The 23,076-nt window shown below is 43.1% G+C and overlaps 1 protein-coding gene across 1 annotated transcript in view; it reads right to left on the bottom strand.

Annotated features, from left to right (window-relative positions):
* The window catches only part of RB1CC1 (RB1 inducible coiled-coil 1), a 40,754-nt gene continuing 18,441 nt past the window's right edge, over window positions 764-23,076 (bottom strand). The window contains exons 8-24 of the mRNA XM_018058514.1: window positions 21,840-22,010; window positions 19,032-19,216; window positions 18,682-18,868; window positions 18,519-18,600; window positions 18,336-18,397; window positions 17,029-17,132; window positions 16,508-16,634; window positions 14,519-16,419; window positions 9,864-10,029; window positions 9,209-9,317; window positions 8,899-9,127; window positions 8,283-8,337; window positions 7,371-7,418; window positions 6,141-6,199; window positions 4,416-4,552; window positions 2,468-2,538; window positions 764-1,736 (exon numbers count right to left, since the gene is read on the bottom strand). Of these exons, the coding sequence (XP_017914003.1) occupies window positions 1,659-1,736; window positions 2,468-2,538; window positions 4,416-4,552; window positions 6,141-6,199; window positions 7,371-7,418; window positions 8,283-8,337; window positions 8,899-9,127; window positions 9,209-9,317; window positions 9,864-10,029; window positions 14,519-16,419; window positions 16,508-16,634; window positions 17,029-17,132; window positions 18,336-18,397; window positions 18,519-18,600; window positions 18,682-18,868; window positions 19,032-19,216; window positions 21,840-22,010 (3,771 nt within the window). The 3' untranslated portion in view covers window positions 764-1,658. The remainder of the gene's footprint in view (window positions 1,737-2,467; window positions 2,539-4,415; window positions 4,553-6,140; window positions 6,200-7,370; window positions 7,419-8,282; window positions 8,338-8,898; window positions 9,128-9,208; window positions 9,318-9,863; window positions 10,030-14,518; window positions 16,420-16,507; window positions 16,635-17,028; window positions 17,133-18,335; window positions 18,398-18,518; window positions 18,601-18,681; window positions 18,869-19,031; window positions 19,217-21,839; window positions 22,011-23,076) is intronic.

Raw genomic sequence — 23,076 nt, 5'->3', positions numbered from 1 at the left:
GAATCCAACCAGGCTTCATTTCTCTTCTTTGTAACTAAGAAAACCATACTTTCTTTTTGTTTGCTTTATGAAGGCATAGGTAACCACTGATAGCATGGATACAGAATAAGATGTAAGAAAAATGATAAGCAACAAAAGTCGACATTAAAGAGCGCCACTCAGGAGAGATCAGGTTCAGCCTGCATTCCACAGCATGACTCTGAAATTTGAAATCAAAAAAGCCCACTGGGCAGACTCACTCAGACCCAAGAACATCTGCTCAGCAGACCCACCCTTACACAGAGCTCTTTGCTGGTGATGCTGTCTGCATGAGGATGCAATGGAAGGACTGAAGAGAAACGTGAAATCATTTGTCCATTTATTCATTAATATGCTGTCAAATTCAGTTTTCTATACACTATGGTGTTTATTCCATTTTCTGTACTATTAGATATACATATTTAAAAAAATATTTAACTTATTTTTATGAAGAAATTAAATACTTTCTGAAAAAAAAAAAAAAAAGCCATTTTATTGTTTTCTGGCAACAAACCTAAAACAAGTCTCAATCCACTCAGGCAGCTCACTTAAATGCCTCTGTTCATGGCATTTATCTGAAGACCGGGTTTACACAGTTCTACTCTACAGAAGGCTGTTTGACCCTGTTACATAGCATACAGTTAAAGAACATTTTTGCAATAAACATGTTTCTCTTTGATATGATACAGAACAAGTTTTTCACACTTCCCAGCAGTCACTCAAATATATTAAAAATGTTTCCATCTTTAAAAGGCACACACATTTACAGGTTCAAATCTTTATTGTTTTAAAATTCTACATGTCTTTTACAATACAACATTTTGTTATTTAAATGACCTCTAAATGGTTAATGTACAATGAATATGCTTTTTCTGAAACTGAACCATGAATTACGACCTCGTCGATGTGATTCTTCTAAACAGAGTACGAAAGTGTTGGGAGGGGCTGTGTGCCACTTGGAGACCACCCCCAGCACACACCTCCTTGGAGAACCCAGGCGACCATCTGCTCATAGTGCTTCTCAAGACTGTGGATATGCCTGATCTTAAAGTCAGTCAATTGAATTAGAGTTCCTTTTTGTTTTGAAACATCAAAGGGCATTTAAAAAAATAAATGAAACAATTTGCTTTAGTAATCTACAGAGGCAAACAAAATCATGATTATCTGCATGCAGGAACACTCCTCTTTAAATAGTTTTGAAGAATGTATACATTTTATAAAGAATGTGTTAAAGAGTGCAAGTCTTCTGATATTAGCTTCACAAAAAGACAAATGCTGGTACAGTAACTAACACGGACTATCTAAGTTCAAGCTAATGTATATGTAACAGGCAATTAGCATGGCTAATCGTAGGCCACAATGCACAGGGTATGCCCTTTGAGAAAATGAACTAGTTTGGTCCCCATTTCTAGAGTTACTTGGGTAGAAAAAAACAAAACCATTTTAATTCAGCTCAGAGTTTTGATGAATTTATTGTTCCTAAAGTGTAGCCAGGTAAAAAGTAACTGATATACACCAACAAAGTGCATTGTCCTGTTGACTTTTATATAAAAAGATGGCCTGCTGTTTTTGGAGTGATGAAAGAGCACTGTTGGACAAACCAGGAAAACGTCACAGAAGGTCTCAATTTCTTCCACAAATTATACTTTCTTATTCCATGACACAGCTTTCACTCTGTAAAACTTTGTCCCCAAAGGAACTTTAAATCTGTTTTGTGCCTAAGACAGAAAGAAAATGGTGATTAAACCAAAGTGCCTAAGTTCCATTCCATCACACTACTCAAAGGTGGATTACTGGGGAGATCTTTATCAAAGGACACCTGCCTCCTTCCCATATGAGTGGAGACTCAGCCACTAATACTGAGTCAAGAGTCAGTGATCACTGATAAAGATACGGTGCCAAGTGAGCTGTATGTCATTACTATGAACATCAAAGAAAAGTCTAGCACCACCCAGCTCGAGTCCTGCTGGTACACGGGGCACAGAGGAGGGTCGGGAAGCTGCTCACTGGAGGTCACTGAGCCCACAGCACTGGCACTGCCAATATCACAGTCAGGCGCATCCTGAGCCAGCAACACTTCACTTGTCTCTCCTCAGTGGCGGGCCACTGAGAGTTAAGACGCATCAGCTCTGCCAGCAGACGGATTCATCACCAGCTCCTTTACTGCACAAGAAGCACCAGCAACTCAACACAGAACAGTAATTTGCTATTTCCAGTAACAGTAGTTTTCCTGGACAGATTGACAGTTTGTTGGTAATCTAGCTCTATTTTCAGAAGGCAAGTAACACAAATATTCATAAAACTGCTGGTGCAAACTCACATTCATGAAATTCAAGGCCTGACTCAAATGAACTAAAAGGCCAGGACTAGCACTGCTCCTGACTTCTACATGACACAGCCAGAAAACCTTCTTTCAACTCCGGGGTCTGCATCCCACCGTGAAGCTTACCTTTTTGGCCTGGCAGTACTCCTTTTCCATCACTTTTCCAAGGACCCAGGGTCTTCGAGATGCACCTGAAGCTACGGAATCAAATCATTAATTTCTTTTTGAAAGTACTATTATAATTACTCATGAAAATCAAACTTCCAGACTAAGGACCTTCTCCCAGGTGAAATCACAGAAATGCAAAATGACTTATAAAACAAAACTGGATTCATTTTACTTTAAGTGCAGATGGTAAGTACATCAGAAGCAAACAATCTGAGTACGAATCAGGAAGAAGTAAACCCAGGTATTCTAAGCAGCTCAGCAGTGCCACCTACTGTAAGCGCAGACACGTGACCTGTTCTGCGGCTGAAAAGCAGCGTAGAGCTGATTTTCTAGGTTCAAAGCAAAGCACTGCATTTTTATTTTTGGCACCACAATGCAATCAGTGCAAAATAAATACCTAAGAATGAAAGAACATCTAAAAGGACTACTTTTGTGAAGGGAAGGAAAAAAATGCGGAAGGACACAGGATGAAAAAACTCATGCCACAAGCTGAGAGATACAAGCTCATTCTCTTAAAATTCATCAGAAGTTGTCATTAAAAAAAGTTGATTCCAAAAGTATTTGACCAATAATTTATCTGTTTCGAGTAAAACCTCTGAAATTCCCAAGAGAAGATAAAACTGATTTTATTCTATAAACATTACTTGGCAAGATGTAAATTAACAGATCTCCTGAATAAACCATCAGAAACAAACACACAGACGCCACCATGTGACACAAAGAACCCCTGGACCACAGGACATGGTGAGTCTATTCTAAGGCCCAGTATAGCACTCCACAGACAAGTCACAGTTTCTGAAAAGAATCATCTAACATAGCAGTCCCCAACCTTTTTTTGGCACCAGGGACTGGTTTAGTGGAAGACAATTTTTCTACAGACAGGGGTGCAGATGGTTTCGGGATGATTCAAGCACATTACATTTATTGTGCACTTTATTTCTATTATTACTGTATCAGCTCCACCTCAGATCATCAGGCATTAGATCCCTGAGTTTGGGGACCTCTGGTCTAACACTAAAGTCTGAGGAGGGACAAGTACCCCTGGTCAAGGGCATAATACCCTGGTCAAAAAACCATAAAAAAAAAAAAGAAAAACTTAAGTTCATGGTTTTCATGGTACAAAACTAGTAAATTAAATTGAAACTGTCTAGTCTCACTTTCTATGGTTACACTCTACATAACCCACCAACAACAGCCACAGAGGCAGTGGCTAAGTTAGAGAACTGACATTTGACCATTCTAAACAGGAAGGGAAGTGAAGTGAAGTGAAAGTCGCTCAGTCGTGTCTGATTCTTTGTGACCCCATGAACTATACAGTCCATGGAATTCTCCAGGCCAAACAGGAACATCAAACCAAATGGATACAGTCTTCCTATTCAGGCAAAGTATTTCAGGGTGTCTATTATGTTCTTTTTGAGTTCTTTTAAAGGCCAATGTACCAGAAAATTGTAATATACTAACTGTAACATGGTATATTTTAACAAAGCTCATTGCTTTGGAAAGAAAATGAAAGTACTGACAAGTTTAATAATGAAAAACAAGGCAGAAACACAGAATGATATGTTGCACAGAAGAGACATTTTATAATTGAAAAGAATTTATTTTCGCCAAAACAAGGAAAGTGCCCTTATAAACCAACGAGCACGTTATATTCAAGCTTACATAGGGATGAGCATTTTAACAGTACAATCCTGCTGTCGCCAGGGCATGAGATAACTGACCCGACTGCGTTAGCTGCACTCAGGCTGAACTGTCAACAGAACCCAGAAAAAAAATCTGGATAATGCAGACCAAATAAAAACAAACAAACAAAAAAGCAGATGGGAGCAGAGCTCACTCTTGCCTGTGTAACTCTGACACAGTTAGACAAGCACACACTGGGTTTATGTCTCAGTGTGACACTTACCGCCCTCTCCCGGCCTGAGGTCCAGGGCGGGCAGGGACTCCGCGTGCAGGAAGTACAGGGTGGGGCTCACCGTGAAGAGCACGTAGTTGTCGTGGCGCTCGTCCAAGATGATGAGCACCAGGTCGCCCACCTGGAAACTGAGCAGAGGGAGTAGCTTCAGTCGCCTAAGAAGCCACCATCTCCCCCTCAACGCTCTGCTCGCGGACTCTGCAGGGCCCAACCAGTTCAGCTATCAATGCAACAGCAGATGTCTCAGCTACATGACTGCTCGCGCAGCTGCTCATGCGAGTGCTGGACATACACATATGTTCAAAGGGTAACACCAGCAACTGTCAGAGACCAACATAAACACACACACACACACACACACACACATGTTCAAAGGGTAACACCAGCAACTGTCAGAGACCAACACACACACACACACACACACACACACACAGCTTGGGTGAGGAGGAAAAAAAATACCCAAGTTCACCTAGTTACAGGAAGAAGGTACGCATCCAAACCTAGCACACAAATAGAGGGAGCAAACGCGTAGTCACGATAAGGAGGGAAGCGCTAACTTGTCCAACAGTGCTGCTCCAGGCTCTGAGGAGAGTCCCCTCAGTCTGGAAGGAGAGGCAGTAAGGAGACCAGGTGTGATGGCCTGGTGTTTCAGATGGCGTCTGTCTGTCTCCTCAGGGTCCTTCAGAACTGTCTTCGCAAAACCAGTTCGAAGTTAATCTGGATCTCAGACAATAGTGGTCCTGAACCTGATAAATCATTAACATCTCTAGGGAAACTCTACAAAGATAACGGTCTCTCCTTCATTAACTGTTTATCTCACAATTAACTGCCTGCCTAAAAGAATAGGACCAGACATGTTCTGGACAAGCATCAGAAGACAACACCTCAAAAGGGAAGGTGGGCTTCTTGGAGATGGTGTTTTTGTTTTAAGCTCATCTCTCTCATTTTTGAAAGATTTTAAGTTGATTTGACTTGACATACAGCTGGTAGGGAAAGACAGATACACCCAGCCCTTTCAAATCATTCAGTTTAATATCAGTAACCCAGACATTTGGTTGATAGATCTATTACAGACAAAACAGGAAGTCTTGTTTATTTTTTAAGTCAGTGCTGATAAGCAGTGCATTATTGATGTGTAGCATATCAATAAAACAAAGTCTGAGAAATAAACAGAAGAAACACTGCAACTTAAAAAATCAAGAGTCTCCAATCTAAAATGAAAAAGATGAAGGTGGTAAAAGGGATTTAAAAGAGGTGGCAGCAGCTGAAGAGGCTTCAGGAATGCAATGTAAGTGACAATTAAAGCTAGGACAGGAAGGACTTCCAATACAATCCCAATGTCCTCAAATCCCAATGCAGGAGACACAGGAGACCCAGGTTCGATCCCTGGGTGGGGATGATCCCCTGGAGAAGGAATCCAATATTCTTGTCTTGGGAAAGCCCATGGACAGAGGAGCCTGGTGGACTACAGTCCAAAGGGTCAAGAAGAGTTGGACACGACTGGGCACAACAACATCCCCAAAATAGTACAGAAAAACCTTGCTTTTCAATTAAAAAAAAATTAATTACGAATGAATGTATAACACTCTGCTGACTGAAACTGAGGTTGAAGGGCTACAGTCACTGAAACATATTTTCATGAACAATTCACTACTATTCAATCTGGCAATTTTTTTTCACAGAAAAAAAGTCATAAAAGACAAACATAATACTTACTCTCTAATGGCTATCTTCTCAGAATGCCTCGAGGACACGGAAGACATGCTCTGAGACATCTGGAACAGAACAGTTTGAAGCTTACATGAGTCAAGTGCTCTCTCCGAGCACTCTCCAGGTCTGACTGCAAACACTTCTTCCACTATGATGTGCAGTCACGTCTGCGTCCCAGCTTTCAGGGCCCAAGCTCCCATGCTTCATTAATGTAATGCCTTTCCTTTAACAGTTACTCTCAGTGTACACATTTACCTACACTTCTATTTATGCTATTCTTAATCAAATTTGGCTGGATTAAAAACTGGATATAGAATTATTTTATCAATAAACAGATACTTAACCCTAACAAATATCAGAAGGAAGAAGCTGATGATTTCAGTAAGAGTTTACAGTCCATGATTCTGAGTGAGCAGCAGCCCAGGAAGGGCAGCTGACCATCCTCCCCTGCAAGCATCCAGGTGGGAGAGGGCAGGGCTAACCGGTCTCAGTCAGGGTTCAGCCCACTTCTCACACTGTGTTACTTGATACAGGGGATGTGGGTCCCAAAGTCTGGGGGCCAGAAAGGATGGCAGGGATACCTAACCCTCCCAAGCAGAGTGGCCCAACTTTAGTCACACAAACCAAGGACAGATAAATGACTTTCCGTCTTAAACACCGAACAGCAGCTACAGTGTCCTATGCACTGCCTACTGCTCTGGGAGCGCAGTGGACACAGTGATGATGCCCTCGAAGCAGAGTGTCCTCCCCCAGGGACTCAGCCCAGAGCACATGGGGGGCCGCTGCGGCAGCAACTTCTCCACGTCTTCCTGAAAGGACGTGCTTCACTTACACAAACAGCAAACAGCCTTAAAGCTGCTGAGGTCATAAGCTCAGGACTGACAGTTTGGCAGTTGTGGAAATAACGTGGAAGTTTTACTGCTCGAGTTAAGACAGGCACGTGCAAGAAACTGGATGCCTCCTTACAAGACACTTTACTTTAAAGTAACTCCACTCTAATCAGTGCCTTAAGGTTTTCAACAGGCCTCAAACTGCTCCCACTTCCTCATAAATCGTAATCATTAGAGTATGAAAAATGAAGCAACTGTTTTATTAAAGCACGAAGACTGACTTGTAAAACTGATTAGTCAACGAAACCTACCAGGCATGAATTAATCAAACCACACAACTTTCTGATCTTCATAATGAAATGTGACACAGTTTAAATGTTAAGATCAACTGGGCAAGAAACCTTACCAGCCTCTGATTTAACCGCTTGTTCTCTTCTTCTTTCAACTGTAGTGTCTGCAGAGAAGAGAAAGAGACCATGGTTTATGCTCATAAATACTCAAATCCAAACACAATGGACTAACGCTGATCTCTAGTATAAAAAGATCTTGGGGACATTCTTTTCTAGGCAATCTCTCCAATTGTTTTATTTACTGGCATAAAAGACAATTGGAATAATTTTTAGGTATACTTCCGTAAGTCAGGTGTTCTCAAAGTTTAATCTGCATTAGAAGCCCTCGAGCACTTGCAAGTATATACTAACTATGGAGATCTGTCCCCAGAGGCTGTGTTAGGAGGTGTGGCCCAGGAGGGGGACCCACAGTCACTACACACAGGCAAGCAGACGTGATGACCCTTCACTAACAAGAGCACAGGGCAGACCCGAGCAGCGAGAGCACGTGTCTGTAGTTCAGACTCCGAATCCTCAGCAGTTATCTTGTGGAGAGCAAAAGAAACTTAAAAATCTTCAAAGCCTAAGCAATGAAAAGTGCTCTATGAACAAAGAAAGCCAAGTCTGCAACTAAGAAACCCCTACTGCCATTTTTTTCTCTTCACCTCAATCAATCCCTATTAAAAAAACCTAACTTTTCTTCATTATTCACATATTCTATTTTTGCCCCATTTTGGAAAATACTTAATACTTCATTTTTGAAAATTAGTATGCAGAATTCACACTTAAACTTTGTTGCTGAATCCTGAACTGTTACCAGCCACTAGGATCACAGATGACAGAGCTTCTCAAAAATAACCACAAAATAACCATTAAAAAGATCTAATATATAAACACAACAAAGCCTGTTCTCGTGTAAGGTCGTTTCACTGCGATCCAGAGTGAAGGCCTTTACCAACTATGCTTCAACACGGACAAAACGCACTTACTCGTTCCAACAGCATTATCCGCTGTCTTTCTTCAGAGAGCACATGGACGTTTTCTCTAAGAGAAAATGACTTACTTTAGCCATATTGACAAATAAAACTGTAACATGCTTAGAATGCACAATGAGGTGGTCTGAGACACGTGTACTGTGCTAACGCTAATCCACACCCCCCTCACCTCACCTGACTACTCCTCCCTGTACCCACAGCCCTGGGGGAACCACACTCCTCCTCTCACTTCCACCTGTATGACTTTCATTTCAGATTTTACCTGTAAGTGACCACTCCATCCACCTCAGCCTCAGCTCCATGAACACACCTGAGCCTCTGGTAACCCCTGCTCCCCAAGGCCATGGGCTCAACCCCAGAACCCCTGCAGACACCAGTCCGGCAGCCATTCCTGGCTACCCGTGGACACTGCAGGGACACCAAGGCACCCAGTGAAACACGCCCATATGGGCTGCCACAAATAACCAGTGATGTTAACCCAGGCTGTGCTATAAACAATCCACCAGGTCCAGCTCTCGGGTCCGCAGGCTACGGTCACCACCAGGGCTACCCAGCCCTCCCACGCTCACTGCTGGCTGGCCATTCCTGAAGAGGAGGATGGAGCACTCACTGGACAGACATCGTGCTGGTCTCCATGGCTGAGTCTGGCCTCCCCTCACCAAGGGTGTCCAGGGCCTCTACCGGGGCCTCAGGCGCACAGGCCCCGTACAACTCGGGGGCTGCGGCCACACCCGGGGAGGGCACGAAGGCACCGCCCCGCAGCCGGCTGACCTCCTCCTCCAGTCGCTTCTTCTCCTCCAGCAGACGTGCGCGGTCCTCAGACAGGGACTCGATCAAATCTGCAGCCAGGGGTGGGACAGAGTTACCCACGGCGCGCGGCGGTCAGAGCCAGAGACGCCGCACTCCTGAGGCCCACTCACCTTTGTCCCGCTCCTGCTGCTGCATTGTGCTCTTGAGCTTATCACTGAGATCATTGATTATGTTTTCTTTCCTCATTTTCTCTCTTGTTAAAACAGTGTTAAAATTGGTCTGGAACAACAGAACGAGACCCACTCACATGATCTGCACGCACAGCAGTGACAGACAAAAAACACACTACATCTATTTCTGGTGGTACCTCTCAACATGGAGAAGAAAAGTATCATTCACAAGGTAACATTTACTTTTAAATAAAAATGCCAGCTCATCACATGGATAAGAATTAACAGCACACAATTTAGAAGAAAATTTCACAGCATAGAGAAAAGAAACTCAAATGTTACCTTTGTAGTAGTATAAACACTTTCATTTGCAAAAATTAATGTGATGTGAAGACGAATGATTTTGACAAGATCACGGAGGAAGCTAGGAAGTCAGGAACAGAATTTAAATTTCTTCATTTCTAAACTAGGACTGTTTTCTTTTTGAAATACTCATGTGAAATAATGACCATTAAAGAGAGCATGCTTTTAAATATGAAGAAGATATTCAGCAAATACCACCAGGATCAATGTAGGAAAAGTCACACTTAAGACAGCAAAAACCTCAGCTATACAGACACACTTATTAACCCTCTGAGTCCGGGAATCCACACACCTGCTGCTCAGCAATCAAAGATGTTCGAACATTCTGCATCTCCTCATTCTTCCTCTTCTCCTGCTCTTCAAGTTGTTCTAGAAACTTAGCTTTTTCTTCCTGGAGCTTTTCTTGAAGTTCAGCAACTAGGCTTGAAGAATCTTCTCTGGCAGATTCCATGGCATGACTTTAAAAATTAAATACAGTATTACATTTTCCCCCAGGTATTACAGATATAATCACAAGTATATCAAGTATCATAATCAGATGACATCAGAAATGCTAAACATCTTCCTTTAACCTAACAGTAGTTTACTGGTGTTAAAAGATCTTTCTATGTCAACTCTCGCTTTTTATCCACCAGCAAAAGAGAAACAAGTGCCAGGGAAAAGCCTAATACAGACCGCATACTCCCAGCAGTGGGGCTGAGTGGTTATATCCGATATTCAGGATAATCAGTTTCTACAGCAAAAGGCAACATTGTCAATGTAAAACTCAATATACTTCAAGAGCTCAGCTTCAAATTCTAGTTTTACCTTCCCTATAACTGCCAGACACAGGACTGAGAGTTGAATAAAAATACACCTGCAGAACACATCTGTTGAGAAGCTTTCATTTTTTAAACAGGCTTTGGTTCATTTGTTAGCTAATGAGTAGGTAACCCTAAATTAAAGCAAAACTTAAATGCGTACACAGCAAACTGACATATGCCTGAATTCAGATTCACTTCTCCCAGGACTTGCTCACCTCCAAGGGGTGCTGAGGGGCTGAGAGGCGAGGTCAGCGAGAAAGCACAAGCCCAGGCTGCTGGTTATTTTGTCTGCTTTCAACCTCACAATCCTCTACATCAGAATGCTTGTCAAGAAGTAGACAATCTCATCCAAGGTGTTAAAATATCCCCCGCTCAGGAGAAAGACTGTAAACATTCCCACACTATACTAGCAACAAAGTCAGTGGAGGGTTTTAAAAGTACATTTATTTACTCAATTTAAAAGGACACTTCAATGTTTTTCAAAGTTTCTCCTTCAGGGCTGGGGAGGGGGTGGATTAAAAATCACAGGCAGCATCATTTCAAGGTTACTGAGGAACCAGAATGAAGCCAGGGACTTTGCTCACTACGATAATGGACTTAGGATAAAATAAGCCGTACGCAGGGCTTACGTGTGAGCAACTCTTCATACTGTCTGCCTAATGCCTTTGACTGTGCGGATCACAATAAACTGTGGTAAATTCTGAAAGAGATGGGAATACCAGACCACCTAACCTGCCTCTTGAGAAATCTGTATGCAGGCCAGGAAGCAACAGTTAGAACTGGACATGGAACAACAGACTGGTTCCAAATAAGGAAAGGAGTACATCAAGGCTGTATATTGTCGCCCTGCTTATTTAACTTCTATGCAGAGTACATCATGAGAAATGCTGGGCTGGAAGAAACACAAGCTGGAATCAAGATTGCCAGGAGAAATATCAATAACCTTAGATATGCAGATGACACCACCCTTATGGCAGAAAGTGAAGAGGAGCTAAAAAGCCTCTTGATGAAAGTGAGAGGAGAGTGAAAAAGTTGGCTTAAAGCTCAACATTCAGAAAACGAAGATCATGGCATCCGGTCCCATCACTTCATGGGAAATAGACGGGGAAACAGTGGAAACAGTGTCAGACTTTATTTTTTTGGGCTCCAAAATCACTGCAGATGGTGACTGCAGCCATGAAATTAAAAGACGCTTACTCCTTGGAAGAAAAGTTATGACCAACCTAGATAGCATATTCAAAAGCAGGGACATTACTTTGCCGACTAAGATCCATCTAGTCAAGGCTATGGTTTCTCCTGTGGTCATGTATGGATGTAAGAGTTGGACTGTGAAGAAGGCTGAGTGCCGAAGAATTGATGCTTTTGAACTGTGGTGTTGGAGAAGACTCTTGAGAGTCCCTTGGACTGCAAGGAGGTCCAACCAGTCCATTCTGAAGATCAACCCTGGGATTTCTTTGGAGGGAATGATGCTAAAGCTGAAACTCCAGTACTTTGGCCACCTCATGCGAAGAGTTGACTCATTGGAAAAGACTTTGATGCTGGGAGGGATTGGGGGCAGTAGGAGAAGGGGACGACCGAGGATGAGATGGCTGGATGGCATCACGGACTCGATGGACATGAGTCTGAGTGAACTCCGGGAGATGGTGATGGACAGGGAGGCCTGGCGTGCTGCGATTCATGGGGTCGCAAAGAGTCGGACACGACTGAGCGACTGAACTGAACTGAACTGAATGTCTACTTTGTGCAGGTTTAAGTGACACACCTTGAAGAAGAACCCCTACAGTTACAGGGTAAGCCAACTACTGTGGGGAAAACAAAAAGCCAAGTTCCAGGCAAGTAGGTAGGGCAGAGGGAAGAGAATGAGGTTAGAAGCGAGGGGGTGGCAGGTCACAAAAGTCTAACTGGACTACTGTAATATACAAGATGAAGAAGCAATAAGGTCCTGTTGTACAGGAAACTCTATTCAATATCCTGGGATATGCCTTAATGGAGAAGAATATACATGTTTAACTGCATCACTATGCCACACAGCAGAAATTAGGATAACAATGTACATCAACTATTAAAATGTTAACTGTGTCCAACTCTTTGTGAGTCCATGGACTGCAGCCTGCCAGGCTCCTCTGTCCATGGAATTCTCCAGGCAAGAATACTGGAGTGGGTAGCCAATCCCTTCTCCAGAGGATCTTCCCGACACTGCAGGCAGATTCTTTACGTTCTGAGCCATGGGGCTTCAGATTATACTTGCGTCAATGAAATACATTTTTTTAAGTTAAAAACAAAGTAAGTCCCTGGCAATCCAGTGGTTAAAACTCCAGGCTTCCAAAGCAGGGAGCATAGGTTTGATCCTTGATCAGGGAACTAAGGTCTCACATGTGCTGGAATGACCAAAAATACATTAATTTTTAAAATTAAAGAAAAAAAAAGGAATTAGCAACTACTTGAGCTATCAGGGCAAGACACAGTGGGTGAGCTATCAGGGGCGTGAGCCACAGCTTGTCAGTACAACAAGATTTCTAGGTGTACAGCACTTCAGGCACAAGGGACGGTCTGTCCAAGGTGAGGGTGAGGATTTCTGAGACCCAGAGGCAGGACAGAGCACATCTGAGTTGCTGCTCCAGCTTCTCCACTGAATACCTGTGCAGCCCCTGCTGTGGGAGCATTACCCCCTACCCTACCCCCCCACCCCACCCCCACCACTGCCAACCTGTGCAGCTGCTCTGCCAAAACGGACACTGAATGGAGCTTTGGCAAGTCCTACGGGAGAACCACGGTTGAGGCCCTTCGGATTCTGAAGCAGGGAACCTGGCTTTAGGCTTGTACCTCGTCTGTGGAGACTGACCCCTGCCATGGTCTCCTCAGTTACCATAAAGTGGACACAGCCTCACTCCTGGAGCTAGGACACTCAGGTGACACAGCGGACACAGGGTGGGGTCCACACAAGTCCCGACAGCACTGGGCAGGTACGCAGGGACTTCCGTTCCCCCATGGCAGCCACAGCGAGCCTGCAGGAAGGATGCTGCAGGAGGGCCCAGTGTCCAGAGGATTCTCAGAGGACTCCAAAGCATGATGAGAAGGGGCAGGATGAAAGGGGGTGCAATGTTTGGGCAGTACCCCGCGAGGACCACAATCTCTGACCGAACACTGCGCACCATACCCATCACTGGCCCCTGGAGGACCCTGGTGCCGCCGGCCTCCCTGGCCTTCTGCAATGACTGCCTCGACCTCTGCATCCCCCAGGCTCTGAGGACACTCAGAGGTCCAATTCCTCTAAGAGCCTCCAATCCCTCCAGAAACCATAAAGAGCTTCTGTTTTCAAAACAGACTTGGAGGTTCAACTGTGCGCCAGATTATGAACAGTATACAGCAGATAGTCAATCACAAGAGACTGGGTAAAAGTGATAAGCAGCTGGAGGTTAAATTACATGAAGCACATACAGCTATACAGATACTCTCTTGGAAGAATTAATGATAGAACCAACTAATGATGCTCTAGAAATTGTTTATTAGGCCACAAACCCCCTCAATAAATTTTAATCAGTAAAAATACCAAAGTCCATTTTCTCTGATCAAAGGCAGTAACATCAGACAACAACAATAATAAAAAGGCAAAAAACCCCACCACTGTATAAAACCCAGAATTTAACATTATCTTTTGAAACACAGAGGAAATAACTGAGATTGTAATATCAGAAAATAACAACCAGGAAGCTACAGTCGCAACCTGGACGTTACTAACTGCTGCTCTTTTATACATACATACATGATTTTAAAAGAATGAAAATCAGTAACTTTCAAATGAAGAATTCAGGGAACAAACTACAATAAACCGAAAGGAAATTTATATGTTAAAAAAAGGGGAAAAAGATCCTGAAAACATTTGAAATTTCCAAAACTTATTTGTCTTGAAATGCAAAATACGAATCCATTTTTAGAGGTCATCCCAGTGGATTTACAGTCTGTTATTTCTTTCAAATGTTTTTAAGTAACACGGACTACTTTAAAAAGGACATTTTTACTTCACAAATATCTCAATGGTTACTTTTACCTAAGGTAAATGAGGAAATTAAGGTACTGTGATTACACACACAATTTGAATCACCAGACTTTAGTTTTATGATTACAGACTGAAGTTCTTTCTTACCTTTTTGCTAATTGACTCTCAAGATGTTTAACTTTCTCTAACAACTCTTTCTCAACAGCTTCTCTTTCCAAGTGCATTTCTTTTCTGGCAGTCTCAACAGCAGCTTCTTTTTCACAATTAAGCCTCTGAACTAACTGTTCTCGGTCCCGTTCCTGTCTCATGACAAATTCCTCTTTGTCTTTCTCTAGCTTCTGGATAATAGCTTTGTACATAACCTCTTGCTGGGAGATTTTCTCATCTTTTTGTTTTTCAAGAGCACTCAATTCTGAGTCCAATTTACTCTGCAGTTCAGCTAATTCTTCTTTCAGGCCTTTTTCTATTTCAAATGCTTGCTGATACAACGATGTCATTTTGTTTAAATCAGTTGTAAGCCTATTAGATTCTTCTTCGTGTCTACTAATTAACTCAGAAATGCACTGATCTTTTTCAACTGTCATTAAAGTTCTCAGCTCTGCCAAGCCCACCTGATAATTTTCATTATTGTCGTGAATCTTTTGGTTTAGTTTACTGATTTCTGCTCTCAACTGTTCGGTCTCTTTTTCGAAGAGAGACTGCAAGGTCTTCTTCTCCTGGGTTCTGCTTTCTTCCAGCAACATTTTTATCTCATCAGTTTCTGCTTCCTTCAGGGCCAGCTCCACCTCTAACTTACATCTCATGTCCGACAAATCCGAAACCTTGAGCTTTAACTCCTGGAGCTGCTGCTCCTTCTCCTGGATGACTGCGGCATGAGAATCTTGGATCTGCTCGATCCTCTGCTGGTTTTCCATTTCTAGTTTCTCCAAGCAGAGCCTGTGCTCGCTCATGGCCTTCTCCAACTCCTGTGTGTGACGGACCTGTAGTGTGTCCTCCAGCTCTTTCAGATGACTCTGCTCCAGGCGCTGGAGCTCTGCCCGCAGTAGCTGGAGCTTCTCGTCATTCTCCACGTGGAGCTTCCTCAAGTCCTCCAGCGCAGTCTCGCGCGACTGCCGCAGTGCCTCCACCTCACAGTGCTGGCTATGCACTGCGCGCTCCATCTCGAGCAGCTTCTGGTCCTTCTCTTTCTGCAGGCAGATGACGGCTTCCTTCTCGTGCTTGACCAGAGCGAACTCGTTATCCTTGTTCTGCAGCACCTCCTCCAGGCACGCCAGGTCCCCCCGCAGCTTGGTGATCTTGCTCTTGTTCTCTTCACTCTCCTTCACCAGGGTAGAGAGCCTGCCCTCGTACTCGCTTTTTAAAGACTCTAGTTCTTTTTGATGTTTCTCATGTAGTGTTACTTCCAAAGAGAGCTTTACTTTGTCGATAACGCTTCTTATTTCTACTGCTGTACACTGCAAGGAATTGGCAAAGTCGCACTGTTCCTTCTGCACGAACGTCCGGAAGTGGCAGAAGTCCTCCTTCAGGGTCTGAATGCTAAGGTGCGAGTCGTGGGCGGATGCGCGGCACCTCCCCAGCTGGGCACTGAGGGACGTGCGGTTGCCCGGGTCCTCCTGACCGGGGGTCCTGGTGTCCTGCATCCGCCTGCTGTCAATGGCGTTGATGACAGAGGAGTAGAGGGACTCCACCATCATCTCCGGGCTCTGCGGGTCGCTGATGGGGTTTGGAGACGATAGCTGCTCCTCTATGACAAATTCGTTCACCGCAGACATAAAGTCCGACTCAGGACTTTCTGCTAGTGAATCCAAGTCTAAGGAGGCCTGGTGGAGAGTATGCTCTATATTTGGATGGGGGATAGTCTCAAAGTCGAACGTGTGGGCATCAATGCTGTCTGGTGACAGCTCCTCTAAGGGGCAGACCGCAGGACACAGGGGATCCTGCACGGCGAGTGGAGGCGGTGTCCTGGGTGAGGTAGCGGTTGTGATTCCTGTCGCGCTTTCCAGCCGGGGCGAGGAAGCCGACTGTGGGGACGTCTGACTCGCAGAGGCCTGGAAGAGAGAGGGACAGGCTGACCAAGCTGCAACACCACAGGCATGCATGCTAATGGGGCGAACCACTGTAAAGAACTGGATTTGCCTTTTGTTCACTCAGCAGGTCTGTAATGGTCTGTGACATTTCATCCAAACTTTGTGCTGCTTTTACCAAATTATGCAGAGCGAGTACATGCTGGTGGAGAGGTTCAAAGTCACAAAGTAAGGGAACCCTGAAACAAAGCACAACCAAATTAGACTTCTAATTTCTTAATGAGAAAGGGGTAACTACAACCAAATACTGTAATCTGTGGCCAAAATGATTCTCTATCACTCAATACTAAACAAGTTTAAGAAGACTAACACATACCATGCAACAACACAGATTACTATCAGAAAAAACTAATTTCATGTAAGGCATTAATTTACTTCTACTTTATCGTCTTCATTTTCTGATCTTTATTTTCTAATCATCTTTATATTCCCCGCAAGCTTCCCAAACCAGCCATGGAAGAACCAGCCCATCATGAAATCCTCCTCTGTTCTGGAGTCCCCTGTGAGCACTGGTGCTCTTCCCACCACTCAGGACAGCGAGAACATCCCAAAGTGGGAACTACAGGCATTTACCTGAGGAATGGCTGAACTTCAGAAGGACAAAATGATTGCAGAAACTGTAAATCTTTTAATGAAATATCTGGAAGTTCACAGTCAAACTTTCGAGGCTTCTGTGTCTATATAAAAAAAATTAACAAAAAATATATAGGATAATTTTGTATATGATTTCTTACTATATATTGACTATACTTACTGTATTTCTTGTTATAAATACTGTATTTCTTACTATATAATTCAATACAATAAGTAATTTAAAATGCTTCAAACGATCTACTCATCCCATAGAAACAGAATAAGATAATCAACTACAAATGAAGGACTGCTCCATGAGAAGACCATTTCCCTAGTCTGAAACAACAGGGATGCCAGGCTTGCTCCCTCTCTTCTCTGCTCTCAGCATCTTTTCACAGGAACACTGCTGTTCCCACCTACATTAAAGGAACCCATCTGTCTCGCTACCACACAGGCCTCAGCACAGTCCTGAGGCCCACTCTGGCCCTCCATCTACTTTTGTCACCACTGGTGTGTGGTGCTGTTTTAAGGCAGCAAAGACTTTCTTTCTAACATAAAACTTCCTTCCATACTCTTTACTCCAACTTTTCATTACATTTTCCTAAGTATGAAATCTTAGTCAATTGCAGCTTCTTAAAAAAAAAAAAAATCACCTACCATTCTTTTTATTATTGCTGAGAAATGCAGCTTTTAAGACAAGGCCATGGCCTGAGTCATGACTTATGTAGGGGTCCCCAGTAAAGGCGTGTGTGTAGGAAACCCTGCCTGTTTGCAGACACACAAAAACACGTCTACAGCCCTAAGGAATCCTGTAGCACGAAACACGCATGGTGGTGAAACAGTGTGTGTGAAGAGAAAATGTGTGTGAGGAGAAAACAGACAGAGAGCATTTCCAAAACTTACTTGACCATGGAATTGTTTTTTGTTTTGTTTTTCATGTAATAAAACTAGTGGTCCCATTCCGGTTTAGAAACACAGGGACCTTATATTTCATGGCTTCGATGAAGATGACCTGATTGGGGATTGTCCAACATGAATGAACGAAAGGGAAGGTGGGAGGAGAGCGAGAAGGAGAGGAGGAGGGAGACACACCCAGTAAGAAGAGACACCATTCCCACCCATCTCAACAGTGACCTATGACATCACCGTTCCGAGCAGAGAAGACTCCTGACCAAATACTATGAATTCATCTTAGAGTCAAAAACACTGTTATTTTGATTAAAAAGTTGTTTCTGATAAATATCTCCACTTCTGAAATAAAGGTCTGAATACACAGGACTTAGTCATGTTAGAAAATAAATACGTACACAAAAGGATGGGGGCCAGGAGTCCAATCCCCTGAACAGACGATTTCTTAGAAAAGACTTCCCTGTATAAACAGATTAACATGCAGTTACTCTACAACTCCGGCTGCATAATGTACTTATAACTACAAAATAAAACCAGCACTTTTTCTTAAAAAATGTAAGTTATTAATAAAGAACACTTACTAAATAATTTCCCAAAGGATTCCCTTTTTGACTTCTCAGCCTCATATAATTGCTTTCCGTCCTTGACTAAAGCACCGGCCCACTGAGGAAAGGAGAGCACATGTTAACATCAGCATCAACTCACTGAGGCCCAGACACAGTAAACACAGCTCAGCCTGCATACCTCCCTGTAGTGTTTTATGAACATTTTTCTCCTGACAACCTCAACAACAGCTAAGCAGTACATCTGAGGAACTGTGCTCAGAGCTTCTACGATCTTGACTCTTTCTAAGAGCTCGATAACCAGGCGGAGCAAAGCCTGCAACTTCTCTCCATCCTGATCAGCGTGGAGCATCACAAAGCAACACCACCTGCAGAATGAAATCGAGATGCACAGACTCTGAAAAACCATCCGTGCCATGGTCATCAACCGATGAAGTACGTCAGTATGGTAATAAAATCACACCATCACTTGGGAGAAATACAAAGCATCAACTCCCAACATCCCAAACCAGCTGCCTGAGAACGACTTACTTGAGTCTGACATGAAGGTTATTTGCGAGCTCCTGTTTGGCAGTGGTGCACTTCTGTTTAATGTCCAACAGCTTTCTATGGTTTTGCAACATAATCATCAACTGATTTGCATGACTCAGGCACAAATCAGGTAGCACAGATGCATCCTTCAAGTTTTCAGCTCTCATCTGATTAGCTAAAAATCCCTTTGAGAGAAAACATTTTAAAGGATATTAACTTTCATTAAAAACATGAACATTCATTTAAGAGGAAAAGCTTCATATTAGACACAAACTGTTCTCCTCTCAAATAAGATTTTAAAATCTCCTACTTTTCTGAATGTAGTAGATAGGTCCATAGCAAAAGATTCAGTTTTTAAGAAATTTATGCTTATCTAATTCTGTTCAATTTTCATGCTTTAAAAAAAAGAGAGAGATCCAGGAAGATAAAGCAACCTGTCCAAGGACACAGCAGGCAGATGAGAACCAGAACCTGTGACTGTAAACCCCTGCTAGGCCGTCAGAGCTCAAGGAAGTCACACAGGGCCACTGACTTTACAAGATTTAATCTAATCAGTGATACTCAACAGTATACACTTCTCCTAATAAAGTAACAATCGATTGACATCACTCATTGAAAAACCATTCCCCACTCCAGTAATCCTGGGCTGTTGTACCTTATTCCACTGACCTGTGTGCATGTCTTCAGAACAATGATTTCCACAGTACTATTTTGTAGGAAAAATAATGACTAGACTCTTTTCTTAGCTATCCTTATTTATTTTCACAAGGGAGCCTTGCATCTTTTTGTTAGGTAAGGACTGTGCTTAGGCTGTAGATTGATTCAGACACACATGCCAAATCCAACAGCAATCAAAAAAAATAAGTCTAAAGACATCTTGAAGAGACATCTTGATGAGTCAGTGTAGTGACAGCTTTCCTCTTGCTCTATTTACTGAACAGTTAACATGCTAAGGAAGTTTTGGGGTGTGCACATCCATGTTACTGTCACACCTGCCGCTGTACACAATCGCATTTGTAGGACTCAAGCTAGGACAGCACACATAGCTTCTTTCTGTAGTTCTCTCTCTTTACTGTTTCATGTTTTTCTAAACATCATGAATGTAAATTTAGGTCTGAATGATTTGTTAAAGTCAAGATGGTTCAATTCTGAAAATAAGACAATTTTAGTAATAATAATGTTATACTTTATTTTTCTTCCAATATGTTACATGACGCTTTTTCTGTAATTTAGTTAAAAAAAAAAAAGTACTGCTTTAATCTCCTTTGATAAAATCTTAAGAGGTTTTCAATACTTTTTACTGAATCCAAGGAAAATACTGCATCAATCCACAATCCATGGAGTGCAAGCTCAACGCAGGAGAAATACAAAGAAAGCCACAACTCGCCACGTCACAAACTGCTAAAAACCAAACCAAAGGCAAATGGCTACAAGTGAATCACTAACAGCCTAGAATCCCCTATCAAGAGAAAATATCCTTGAGAAACAAAGGATTTTCCAATGACAAAACCTGAACTTACGACAAGCTGGAAATACTAAAGAATACTTTACTGTAGATAAGTAGTATAAGTTGCTCAGTCATGTCTGACTCTTTGAGACCCCATGGACTGCAGCCTGTCAAGCTCCGTGGGGATTCTTCAGGCCAGAATACTGCAGTGGGTAGCCTTTCCCTTCTCCAGGGGATCCTCCCAACTCAGGGATCTAACCCAGGTCTCCCACATTACGGATGGATTCTGTACCTTCTGAGGCACCAAGGAAGCCCATTTTTAATGTATGATAGACTTTAATACATCAAAGATAAATGTATCAGTTAAAGGGAAGACTGCTAATACATTAAAGAGACAATATATTATGACCACAATGAAAGTATTCCAAGAATCCAAGGATGGTCCAAGATTAGAAATGGAATGTACCTTCCTTAACCTTACAAGGCTTTCTAATAAAACAAGGGGAAAAAAAAAAACCAACCTACTACAAACATTGTAATGGTGAAATGTCAACCATCTCCCACAGATCAGGAATTAACCAAGGATGGCCAGTATAACATCTATCAATACTCAGCACTGCACTGGGTGGGGACTCAGTCAGTGCAAACACAAGATGAAATCAGTTAAGGGGGCTGGATCCAAAATTAAGGGAAAGGAAAAGAGAATCTGGTAGTTACAAGATGAATTCAGTCCATAAACTATAAAAACATTATAAATATTTCAAACATGTTTAAAAATTACAGAACATCACCACATGGGGAAAACATCCAGGTCAGTCACTCTCCACAATCCCACCACCTTCTCATGGTTATAAATCTAATCTTGTATCAGAGTTCTTGGAAGTGAAAGTAGCTCAGTCGTGTCCAACTCTTTGTGACGCCATGGACTGTATAGTCCATGGAATTCTCCAGGCCAGAATACTGGAGTGAATAGCCTTTCCCTTCTCCAGGGGATCTTCCCAACACAGGGATCAGTCTCCCACATTGCAGGCAGATTCTGTACCTGATTTCTTGGAACACAGCATTGAACTAGACCTCCTAAGGCTCCCCATTTTCCTAAGGCGGGAGCAGGAGGTGCTCAGGGATCACGGACAGGGGCTGTCGGCGTGTGCAGGGTTCCCCTACCGCCCAGTGCAGCCTCAGCTCAAACCTCTGAACGTGAGGAACCGGCCTCCTCCTGTCCTACCAGAACCAGTAATACCACAGTTAACAGTACTCACGGGTGACATGGAAACACAGGGCACAGCAAACGAACAATGTATATAAAAGACTAGTCTAGAAACCACAAATCCCCTTTCCTGAGAGAGGTCTGCAGTAAGCACCTGAGCGAGTTCTTTCTGCTCATTGACCAGTCGGCCGCAGCTGGCAATCATCTGGTCCAGGGCGTACAGCCGGTCCTCCAGGCCCTTGATGGCTTTCATGTTCTGATTATCAAGATTGGCAATAGTCTGACGGCATTCTGCCATAAAGGGTCGAATGATCCGGGGATCAAGCTGAGTGACATGGAAATACGTATGAATGAAATTTTCAGTCAAGAGCTTAAAATACATTTCACACTATTGTGACCTACAACTTCAAAAAAAAAAAAGTGATAGTAAAGATTATACAAAAGTAGAAACATGAGAAATCAAGATTATATTTCCATAAGGTCAAGAACAGGGTAATTACAATGTTACAAAAACACAATTATTACTGATTATATTGGGATACTTAAGAAGTAATCTAGTTCCAGGCATACACCTTTCAACTCAAGCCCAATTCATTCAATTCTCAATAGCCCACCAAAAATGCTATTTTCAAGCTCTTATGAAATAGGGCAAAATTAGTAACAAAAACATATTCTTTGGTCATTACCTGTCTAATCAATCCAACCTCCCCCATAAAACATATCAACATCTTCAAACCTCCCTCCCGTGGGCAATATCTTTACTTTCAGGTTGTACTCCTCCAGCAATCTGTTTCATCACCTACACTTTCTTGCTGTGTAATCTCTCCTATTGCTGGACTTTAATTCTCCACGTTTCCTGGAATTTACGTAATTCAAGGAACCCAAACATTTCTCTCCACCTGCTCCTCTCCCCTTGGAAGAACACTGCACACTGGTGTCTTCCGTGCAGATGGCCCTGCACTGGCTGCTCTCAGGGCTCACACGTGGCCCATCGGAGACCACCTCCTCCGGTTTCAGTGTCCCCTCCGCTGGACCCTGCTCCTCTTCCGCCTCCTCCATAAACAGGCGATCCCGGAGGGTTCTGTGCAGTGGCCCATTTCTACTGCTTCTCACAGGGTTTCAGCAGTGACTGTAACCAGAATAAGGTAACTCCCAACCTTTTCCAACCCTTTATCTTCCCACCAGTGTCCAGTCCATGTTTCTGCCTGTCTGCTACCATCTCCACGTGGACATCAGCCACGATCACGGACTCATTAGAGCTGTCCTCTGCTCACATTCCTAAACAGCTTCCTTCTGCCCAGAGACACAGAACTGCAGACGAATGAATCTTGAGTTTCTCCAGCTAGGTCTCTGTTCATGCTGACTGCCCTACCAGCTACTGAGCCCATCTC

This window comes from Capra hircus, chromosome 14 (genome assembly GCF_001704415.2).
Source record: "Capra hircus breed San Clemente chromosome 14, ASM170441v1, whole genome shotgun sequence".
Lineage (NCBI taxonomy): Eukaryota > Metazoa > Chordata > Mammalia > Artiodactyla > Bovidae > Capra > Capra hircus.
The sequence above is the reverse complement of the archived record's forward strand: the minus strand, read 5'-3'. Positions and strand labels throughout refer to the sequence as shown.